This window comes from Arachis stenosperma, chromosome 7 (genome assembly GCF_014773155.1).
Source record: "Arachis stenosperma cultivar V10309 chromosome 7, arast.V10309.gnm1.PFL2, whole genome shotgun sequence".
Classification (NCBI taxonomy): Eukaryota; Viridiplantae; Streptophyta; class Magnoliopsida; order Fabales; family Fabaceae; genus Arachis; species Arachis stenosperma.
In genome coordinates this window covers 90559655-90570360 of record NC_080383.1, presented here as the reverse complement: position 1 = coordinate 90570360, position 10706 = coordinate 90559655, and the positions used below count along the sequence as shown (strand labels likewise).

Here is a 10706-nt window from a genome sequence, read left to right as displayed (position 1 = left end):
CCAAAAGAAAATATGAGAGAAAAATCATTCAAGAATGAAAGATTACACTTTTTTTTTTTAAAGTAAAAATTCAAAATTTAGAAGATCTAAATTCATTTAATTTACATAAGGTTGGTCTAATTTTATATGAGCAAATTACAGTCAAAGATGGGTAGAACTTGGAGGTTTGACTTGTTTGGTGAGAGGTTAATCAATATGACAAAGCAAGCACTAGCTAAATTTTGCAGTGAAATAATTGCTGCTATTTATTCTGATTAAACAAAATCATACTTTTGGTCTTGAATTCCATGGAAAAGTGAGAAGATGGGGTGGATAAAAAAAGGGTAAAACATACTGCAGCCATATCTTGATTTTCTTGTTGTTGAAAATAGCAAGCAGAGAATGTTTAGAATTTGTTCTTGCTCTGAATATGTATTTTTAAGTGATTGAATTTGGAAGAGAATCACACACTTGCCTTAATTATTGGAGAGGTCAAACTTAAAAGGACTTTTGATATTGGTTCTTCATTCCACGGAAGAGTTAGGATTGAAATAAATATGATAAAAATAGAAAAATAAGAACAAGAATATAAGATGATAAGTTCTAAAGCCAAATCATGAACATATTTCTGGATTCACTTAATACAATATACAAGGTGACCTTTTCACACATTTGCTATAAGAAAGAATGAAAATAATTATTTTCCTTGTTAGAGAATAGAATCTATCACTACATTTCAATGATTTCATTGATCACAAAAGTGAACTTGATAAAAAAAAAGTAATGGGGTAAGTTCTATTTGTGTCCCTAACATTTAAATCCTCCTATTTGTATTCCTAATGTTTATAAAAGTGATTCAATGTTATCCTATTATCAATTATACTAACAAATCAGATTATATTTTTCAATTATTTTCACTTGGATGTATTCATTCTCAATTAGGTCTCACTTAGATGTGTTCGATTTTAATATTATACCCACTATTTGTATTTAGATTCAATTATATCCCTAAAAAAGTGAATTATGTAAATGTTGTAGGAATTAGTTTCAACTTTTGATAAGCTATTTTTCGGAGTAGATCATCGATTCCATCCCAGACATTTGTATTCTAACTTCAAAAAGAAATTCTTAAAACTCAAATTAAAGCGTTTATGGTGTGTAATTGATGGCAGGATAATATTAAATCACTTTTACAAACGTTAGGGATACAAATAAAATGATTTAAACGTTAGGGATATAAATAGGATTTACCCCAAACGTTGGGGACAAAAACGATACTTTACTAAAAAAAATAATAACTATTACAAGTCTCTTGTATATAAAGAATAAAGCTATTATCTCACTTCTTTATCTAATTCAATTTATTCATCTATAAATATAAACTAACTTTTTTAGAATAAATTAGGCCACTCAATTTTAAGTTAAAAGACTAAATTTATAGTAGTATTTGAATACATGAATTCAACATTTTTATGAACAATGATAATGATATGAACTAATTAAGGAGCAAAGGTGCAAGGAATTTATCCTTTGGCATAAAGCTATTACTGAACGGTGCTGATTGAATGGCAGTAATAAGCATTAAGCAGTGATTGTTTTCTTTTCTGATCGTTGAAAATGAAAATGAAAATAATAATTCTTACTTGTCAAATTCTAAACCATTCATGAGTTTTGCACCTACTGAATTTTTATATAGGTATATTTTGCCTCCAAAATTAAATATGATTAAATAATTAAATAATTATAATAATTTTAATTTATATTAAATAATTAAATCATATTTAATTTATTAATAATTATAATAATTAATTAATTAAATGATTAAAATTTTATTTAATTAATGATTTATATTATTATATTTAGTTAGCCGTTGCAAAATTAGCTATTGAAAATTAGTTGTTATTATGTTACCATTATTATTAATAAATTAATATTTTGTTACTCTATATAATATATATACCACTTAGATATAAATTAGTATAATCTCAAATTATATATTGTGTATTATTGTTATGTATGAATTTATTTAATATTAATATCTTTTAATAGTGAATTATTTTTAAATTTATAAATTTAAATTTTATTATTGAAAAAAATTAAATACATTAATTTTAAGTATTTTAATTAATTAATTAAGTGAAATTACAACAGGGATTAAAGTTAATTTCTCTTAATAGAGAAGAGAGATGCTTTGAGTTCCTATTTACTGTCTATGACGCGAGTTACTTTTTATGATAACAGAAACTCAAAAACTGAGATAAATTCTCTACTAAAAATGATCTAAATTTTTCTACCATTAGAGTTGCTCTTATTTCTCTTAGAAAACTAATTAATTAAAAATCACAATTGTACTTATCCTAAAGCAGTAAAGCTACCAAAAAGCGATTACTTAAAAACTCAAAAATATTAAAACTTTATTATACTTTCTGCATTATCTAACCTACTTTGTACGCTGCATTATTTGGACTTTGAAGATGTGATATTTAAAAGGCTAGACACTCACGCATGCTTGATTCACGAACAGGTAAAGTTAGGAAAATAGGTTTCTTCTTTTTTTGGTTAAAGTTTTTATATAAATCTTTCATGTATGATCTAGCTAGTACCATTAATTTAAAAGGTGCAAATCCAGACAAAAATATATAACATATGAGAGAATTATTGATAAGAAGATAACATGCATGAACAGATTATTCATTTTCGTCAATTAGAATGGTATCACAATATGCTATGATGTTGCCAAATTCAAGTAGCTAGGAATATAATATTTAATTATTTACACCCATAATTAACGATGATAGTAACAATTCAGCAGTGTGAAATTTCACCAGAATCATACAACTTCTAGTAAATAGTTTCAATGCTCTTCCATTTTTTTACGGAAGATAGAGAGACTCGAATCTGCGACCTCTTAGATAAATATAGGGACACTATATCATTTGAGTTATAACTCGCTGGTCAGTGCCGCTTCATTAATCAATAATTATAGAGGAATAATGAAAAAAAATAGTACCAAACAATTAATTAAAGAATAATTTTTCACATACAAGTTTTTTTTATACAAGTCTGTCATTTATATTAACGCGCTTTGAACTGGATGTTTTTACTGCACTTTTTTCTTCTTCTTACTGCACGTTCTTCTTCCTCTTCCTCTTCTTCTTCTTTTCTTTCGTTTCTTGCTTTCTCTTTCTCCTTCTTTATTTACGTGTTTTTCTCTCAGTTTTATTTCTTCGTTATTCTCGATTTCTATTATTTTTTGACATCAAGCTCTGAAATCGTTTTTGAAGAAGAAGAAGCAGCAGCAGAAGATGAGGAAGAGAAAGAGAAAGAATTCTGAATTATATATAAGGTGTACTTCAACGAATTTTGGGTGTATTTCTGTAATCGTTTGAGTGTATTTTCATAATGTATGGCGTGCTTTGGAAACAGGAAGTACTTGAATAACGTGCATTTATTTACTTTTGAATATGGGAGTGTAATGCGTGTATTTTATTAGGCTTGTACCAACTTGTAAGACTTGTAAACCAAAATGTTCGAAAGATAAAATAACTTTAAATTTATTTTATTTAATATTTATTAATAAATATATCTAATAAAATAAATTTGAACGGTATAGATTGAAATTTTTTTTGTCTCCTAAATATTATTGTAATAAAACAATTCCGTCAACTAGATATATAGTTGAGCACTTAGGAGAGAATGAACAAAAATATTAAACATGTCTATTATCACTAGAAGTTTTGAATTTTTTTTAATCTTTAACAAGTACCCTAATGACACTGGTCAAACAAATTCATATTAATAATTTAAATCAGATTTGTTTGTATGAAACAAAAAATATTAAAAACAGTTCTACCTTTGTAATAGATTGTTTGATTGGTCAAATTAATTAAAATGAATCTTAATTGAGATCATGAGAGACCACAAAAAAGGTAATCAATAGGGACTGGGTCTAGCAAAATGGTGACTGCCATTAAATCTTACCAATAGAGAGATATCATATATTTAATGTTCTATTATATTTTAAGTGACAATATTTGCACTATTTTTTCATATATATATATATATATATATAATATTAACATGTTTCTTATTAGCCATACTTTTTATTTATTTGTCTTTATTTTATGTGCATAATTTTATACTATAAATTTATTTAATGAATATTTCAAGACATACATATGAAAATATAATAAAACACAAACTTATTTTATAAGAACAACTAAAAAAAACAGATAAATTCAATCTTCGTTGTTCTAAAAAATTGGATAGTTCTTATTTTTCACATGAAAATGATGCCATTTGAATTAAAATAGACTAGTTTGTTTCAAAAAATTGAAATATCTGATTTCAAGACTTATTAACAAAAATATAAGATATTTACTATTTTAACTAATTCCACATGTAGAATAATTAGTACACATTTAATAAAAAAATTATTTTTATAATTTTATAATTACATATATTAATGTGTATTGAAGAATATAACAGCATTTAATAAAGACAACTTATATAAAATAAGATACGCTTTTAATTTTGATGTAGTAATAATATTTTATAGAATTATTTAATCATTTATGATTTTTTAGCAACTAACCATGCAAAGTAAAAATTAGTTATTTTAGTTAATCTAGTATTATATGATTAGACATACCTATAAAACTGATTTTTAATAATGTTCGATACGCGTATGTTTTTGTGTTCGGCTGTGTCTTAATAAAAATGAAAATTTCTTCTAACACATTTAAACACACATAAATATCATCTATGTATAGCCTTATATATATGTCATTTTTATATGTCTTATAAAAATTTTAAATTCGTGTGTTGATTGTCCAGTATCTGTATTAGTGTCCGTATATCATTGTAAAATTTGAATGGGAGTGAAGTGACGAAAATGCCCCTACAAGCTTGTAAATAGTAGCCAGTGATAAAGAACATGATACACCTGCCAATGCCACTGCCGTTGCCATGTTTCTTTCTTCTCTTCCCTTCCTTATAAATAGCCACCATTGCAGTGTGTGTTTCTCAGACAAAACCAACTAAGAACAGAGAGAGAGAGAGAGAGAGAGAGAGGAATAATGGGTGTGAACTCCAACAGAGTTGAGCACTTCGATTCCCATAATGGCCAAACCACCACCACCACCATCAAAATCTCAATGCCACCATCCCTTGAAATCCACAGAGTAGAGCTTCCACCTGAGAGAACCACTCTCCAGAAACTCAGGCAAAGACTCTCTGAAATCTTCTTCCCCGACGACCCTCTCCACCGCTTCAAGAATCAACCATGCTTCATGAAGCTCCTCTTGGCTCTTCAGTACTTCTTCCCCATTTTCCACTGGGCCCCCACCTACACCATTTCCCTTCTCCGCTCCGACACCATCTCCGGCCTCACCATTGCCAGCCTCGCCATCCCTCAGGTAACAACTTTGCGTTCGCTAATGTTAATGCTTCATACTACTATATATATATGAACCTACATATATTTGAACTAACTTGTGTTTCTGTTTCAGGGAATAAGTTATGCAAAGCTTGCAAACCTGCCACCTATTGTTGGATTATGTTAGTGTTCATTATCGTTTCTCAGTTGCATTATTGAATTATTATTGTAACCTGTGAAGTATATAAATATGGTTACACACATTAACTATGATGCAGATTCAAGCTTTGTGCCACCATTGATATATTCACTGCTTGGGAGTTCTAGACATCTTGGTGTTGGACCGGTTTCAATTGCGTCTTTGGTTATGGGATCAATGCTTAGTGAGCAAGTTTCTTGCACGCAGAATCCAATTCTGTATCTGAAACTGGCTTTCACTGCCACTTTCTTTGCTGGTTTATTTCAAGCTTCACTCGGTATATTAAGGTACTCATTCTAATTCATGCATGCATCCTCCTCTGTTTTATTAATCATGGTTGAATTGATTAATATATTATATATGTAAACAAACAGGTTAGGATTTGTGATTGATTTTCTATCCAAGGCAACACTGTTGGGATTCATGGCAGGTGCAGCCATCATAGTTTCTCTGCAGCAGCTGAAAGGGTTGCTTGGAATAGTGCACTTCACCAACAAGATGCAAATAATTCCGGTTCTTCAATCTGTTTTTAAGCAAAGACACGAGGTAAGTATGTTAGTTAACCAAGTTTGTTTTTTTTTTTTTTTTTTTTTTTTTTTTTTTTTTTATCTTTAGCTGCTTTACATCTTCTTAAGGTCAATGACTCGAGGCTAATAATTTTCCACTACTAAACTCTCTCAAACATTCTAATGGCACTTATTCTTTAAGACTCCAAGATTGCTACGACAAAGACATCTCTTTTTTTGAGATATGTTTTTGTAAAGAATTGCAAGAGAGAATTAGATTCCAAAACATTTTTCTTTGGAGAGTAAAACATGTTGTTCTCTTTATTCTTTTTCTTTAACTCTGTTGTGAATGCAAGTGTAATCTTATATACATGCATGTTCACTGAAATATTTGAACAATTTGTGCAGTGGTCATGGCAAACAATTGTACTCGGATTTGGCTTCTTGGCCTTCTTGCTGATAACAAGACACATTGTAAATTTCCCTATCTTGCTTAGATACAAGTATATACATGCCATTGTTGTTTCTTTGCCATTCATTTACCTCTTAAGTTCTGAAAATTCTCCATAATTTCTGCAGAGCTTAAGGAAACCAAAACTATTTTGGGTTTCAGCAGCTGCTCCCTTGACATCAGTCATTCTGTCAACTATTCTAGTCTTTCTTCTCAGACACAAGGCTCATCAAATTGCAATTGTAAGAAACCATTCATGATCTTTCATTTGTTTCCATAATACAGAACAAATGCATAAATACTAAGGGCTGCTCCTAATAACTCTGTCTCTTTCTTTTCTTGGACAGATTGGGAACTTACCAAAGGGTCTTAATCCACCATCTTCAAACATGTTATTCTTCAATGGCGCTTACTTGGCTCTTGCTATCAAAACTGGCATAGTCACAGGACTCTTATCTCTCACAGTAAGCTGATTAAAAACTAGAAAAACTGTTGGTTACAGAAGATTATCGATTTCATTCTATATTCACCACTTTATTTAACTTTCACTTACTCTCCTATTTCTATTTATTTCAGGAAGGAATTGCAGTAGGTAGAACATTTGCATCACTGAAGAACTACCAGGTTGATGGAAACAAAGAAATGATGGCCATTGGTCTTATGAATATAGCTGGTTCATGTTCTTCATGCTATGTCACAACAGGTACTGAATTCCTTCTTATTTCAATCTGCTATAAATGATCTAAGAAGCAATAATTTTGAGAAAATCTCCATCCATATTTAAAGAGACAAAAATATACTTGCAGGGTCCTTTTCTCGATCCGCTGTTAACTATAACGCTGGAGCACAAACAGCAGTTTCAAACATAATCATGGCTGCGGCAGTTCTTGTTACCCTTCTATTTCTCATGCCACTCTTCTACTATACCCCAAATGTTGTCTTAGCAGCCATTATCATCACTGCAGTGATTGGCCTGATAGATTATCAAGGTGCATATAAGCTGTGGAAGGTTGACAAACTTGATTTCTTGGCCTGTGTGTGCTCCTTTTTCGGGGTTCTGTTCATTTCAGTGCCTTTAGGCCTCGGCATAGCGGTGAGCTCATAATTCGTTAATCTGTTCCTGAAGAATATATACACATTGCATGAAAATGTTGTTCAATGTGATTAATACCATCTTACTTAACCAAAACCTTCAGGTTGCAATATCAGTCTTCAAGATTCTGCTTCATGTTTCTCGACCAAACACTTTGGTTTTGGGGAATATACCAGGAACACAAATATTCCACAACGTAAACCAATACAAAGAAGCTTTAAGAGTTCCTTCATTTCTCATTTTGGCTGTTGAGTCTCCAATCTATTTTGCCAATTCAACTTACCTTCAAGAAAGGTTTGTAAAGGATATTTCTTCTTTGGTATAATTCAGAATAGAGCTAGGATATGTCAGAAGCACTGAATGAATTCATGATGGAATATGATTGATTTGAGAGCTTTTCCTTCCACAGGATCCTGAGATGGGTTCGCGAAGAAGAAGAGTGTACAAAAGCAAATAACAGAAGTTCATTGAAGTGCATAATTTTAGACATGACAGGTACAGATTCCGTTGGAACTTACTGGCTAAGTACTAGTTAATTATCTAATGTTTAGGCAGAGTTTCACTAAACAAATAATTATGTTTTGTCAGCTGTAACAGCCATAGACACAAGTGGCCTTGACACCTTATGTGAACTTAGAAAGATGCTGGAGAAAAGATCACTTCAGGTACATAGACTGATGGAAACATTGAAGAAGGTCTAAAAAAATGCTATCAAAATTTTGTTTCTAATGTCTACATTACAATCATCTACTGCAGCTTGTATTAGCAAATCCTGTTGGGAGTGTGATGGAAAAGTTACATACATCAACAGTTTTGGATTCTTTTGGATTGAAAGGTGTTTATCTCACGGTGGGAGAAGCTGTGGCTGACATTTCGTCATCCTGGAAAGCTGAGCCTTGATTGTTCATAAATGGTGTGCTAGGACGCAGGAAATAGACGACGTAGAAACCATCAAACTTTTAGAACATTTGGAGTTTTTTGCATGCTAGAAGTGCTCTTGTTTCGAGCAAAGAAAGCAGAAAGGGAAAAAAAAAAGAAACCTTGAAAATTTTGGGCTTGGTTCTTTCAGAATGTATGTTTGTATATCAGGTTTGATGGTTAGCATTATACTTCCTGCTACTTTAACAATTTTGACGTTTGTTAGAGGGAAAGAGCATCCAAGAGAGATGTTTTGATGATTTAATTCTGGCAGAGAAAATGAGTAGAACTTGTAATGGAAGAGAAAAAACAAAGAAGAAAGAGTGGAAATATGGTTTTCGGCTCCTTCTATTTGACTACTTTCGTGTTCAAGTAATACGTTTGCCGGCCATTAATATTTTTAAGATTTCTGATTTCTGAGTTATGTATGATATCTTACAAATTGGGACTTTATTTCAACAAGTAATAGTGAAAATCATACAGATGAAGATCAATAAGCTAGCAAAACATTTAAAAGTTTATCAAAAAGACAAAAAAACAACTAAACTTATATGACACAAAATTGACCTATATTTCCAAAATTTTAAACATATCCAAAAGTTCTTGGGGACAACTATATACAACTATTGTTTTCTTTTGCAATTCATTTACCTCTTTAAGTTCTGAAAATTCTCAATAATTTCTGCAGAGCTTGAGGAAACCAAAACTATTTTGGGTTTCAGCAGCTGCTCCCTTGACAACAGTTATTCTGTCAACTATTCTAGTCTTTCTTCTCAGAGACAAGGCTCATCAAATTGCAATTGTAAGAAACCATTCATGATCTTTCATTTGTTTCCCAAATACAGAACAAATGCATAAATACTAAGGGCTGCTCCTAATAACTCTATCTTTCTCTTTCTTGAACAGATTGAGAACTTACCAAAGGGTCTTAACAACCAGCAAGACAATGCTTTCTCTTGACTTCAATGCTGAAGTTACATATGCCAATCAAGCATCTGCAAAGAACACAAGAGTAATAAATCATACAAAACTGGCACAGAACAAGTTTAAAATTGTGCTCCACAACCACAACCAAGATTGCAGTTTAAAACCATTGTCATATCCAATTAGCTGGCCAAACATCTGTAAAGAAGAAAGTTGCTTACTCGAACGATATCGTGTTATCGGTATCTCGCAAAGTTCGCGCCTGATGCAGAGATATTCCCCTAGCAGAGCCATCATTGCAATTCCAATACCATTCACAATCCACCAAGTTATGGAAGAAGGCCAGCCACCATACACAATGCATATAAAGCTATGAACAATGTAGAGTGTAACCGAAAAATCCAAGCATTTCTTTGCCCTTTCAATCACATAAAGCATATACACTGCCCTGCATCAAATAAAAACCAAACCTTTGAGCAACTAAAGAGTTCAATTCACAACCCTAAAGTACACAAAACCCAAAATAACTTAATAATCACAATTAAGCAGATTAAAATACGTACCCTGAAATTGAGGTGAGGATAAAGGAGGCAATGACACACCAACCGGTGAAGGTCGAGGTAGTGACTGTAACGAAATCGAAGAAATAAACGAGGGTCATTCTTGAGACGCGAGTTCCAACGAGTATGGCCAAGAAGAAGCCGAGAGTGACGTAGTACAAGCATTGAAAGCATACAATCTGAGCAAGAATGAGCCATGGGTCCCACACCACCGCACCATAGAACATTATTACTGAACTCCAAACCCTGAATCCTAAAAAAAATCCCCAATTGGAGAAACCCCAATAATATCCCTGAACTATTATTGCATTGCACTAACTTCCACCATCTCCAATTCTACTAATATGAATAAAAAGGAATGAAATTTAGAAAACCCAGCTATGTGGGTAACATCTTTCGAGATCAAACCTCCGCGTCATGGCCATGGGCACTCAGATCAGATTGGAAACACAGCAACAATCGGAATTTCGGTAATTTGAACAAACGGGGAGAGAAGATTCCTACTTTCTGTGAATATTCCGAGATGAGGTGAAAGTGTGAAACAGTGAGATTCAAGGAGCGAAATTGCAACAAATTGCGAGATAAAAGAATGAGAATTTTGAAAAAAAAAAGAAATTAAAAATTTGAGCTCAGCTAGGCAGTTCCATGTGTCGTTTCTACTTAAAATTGATCGTTTTGAATAATGGATATCAACAAAAC

At 31.7% G+C, this 10706-nt stretch overlaps 3 protein-coding genes across 4 annotated transcripts; 2 read left to right on the top strand and 1 right to left on the bottom strand.

The window, feature by feature from the left end:
- Window positions 1–5022: 5022 nt before the first annotated feature.
- On the top strand, window positions 5023–8985 carry LOC130940980 (probable sulfate transporter 3.4). Its single transcript, XM_057869302.1, has 13 exons — window positions 5023–5396; window positions 5490–5538; window positions 5635–5842; window positions 5930–6101; window positions 6470–6535; window positions 6641–6754; window positions 6860–6976; window positions 7089–7215; window positions 7319–7605; window positions 7709–7899; window positions 8015–8100; window positions 8194–8270; window positions 8362–8985. Exons 1-13 carry the CDS (start codon window positions 5058–5060, stop codon window positions 8503–8505), a joined length of 1977 nt encoding a protein of 658 aa, XP_057725285.1. The 5' UTR covers window positions 5023–5057; the 3' UTR covers window positions 8506–8985.
- Window positions 8803–9665, top strand: LOC130940984 (probable sulfate transporter 3.4). The gene is made up of 3 exons (XM_057869309.1): window positions 8803–8895; window positions 9212–9325; window positions 9430–9665. Exons 1-3 carry the CDS (start codon window positions 8803–8805, stop codon window positions 9481–9483), a joined length of 261 nt encoding a protein of 86 aa, XP_057725292.1. The 3' UTR covers window positions 9484–9665.
- On the bottom strand, window positions 9284–10649 carry LOC130940983 (uncharacterized). 2 transcript variants are annotated; one of them, XM_057869308.1, is made up of 3 exons: window positions 10011–10649; window positions 9669–9895; window positions 9284–9518 (listed from the first exon to the last, which is right to left on the bottom strand). In XM_057869308.1, exons 1-3 carry the CDS (start codon window positions 10232–10234, stop codon window positions 9511–9513), a joined length of 459 nt encoding a protein of 152 aa, XP_057725291.1. In that variant the 5' UTR covers window positions 10235–10649; the 3' UTR covers window positions 9284–9510. The 2 variants fall into 2 exon arrangements, with proteins under 2 accessions (XP_057725291.1, XP_057725289.1); XM_057869306.1 differs by lacking the exon at window positions 9284–9518 and having other exon boundaries at window positions 9544–9895; window positions 10011–10585.
- Between the last annotated feature and the right edge of the window lie 57 nt (window positions 10650–10706).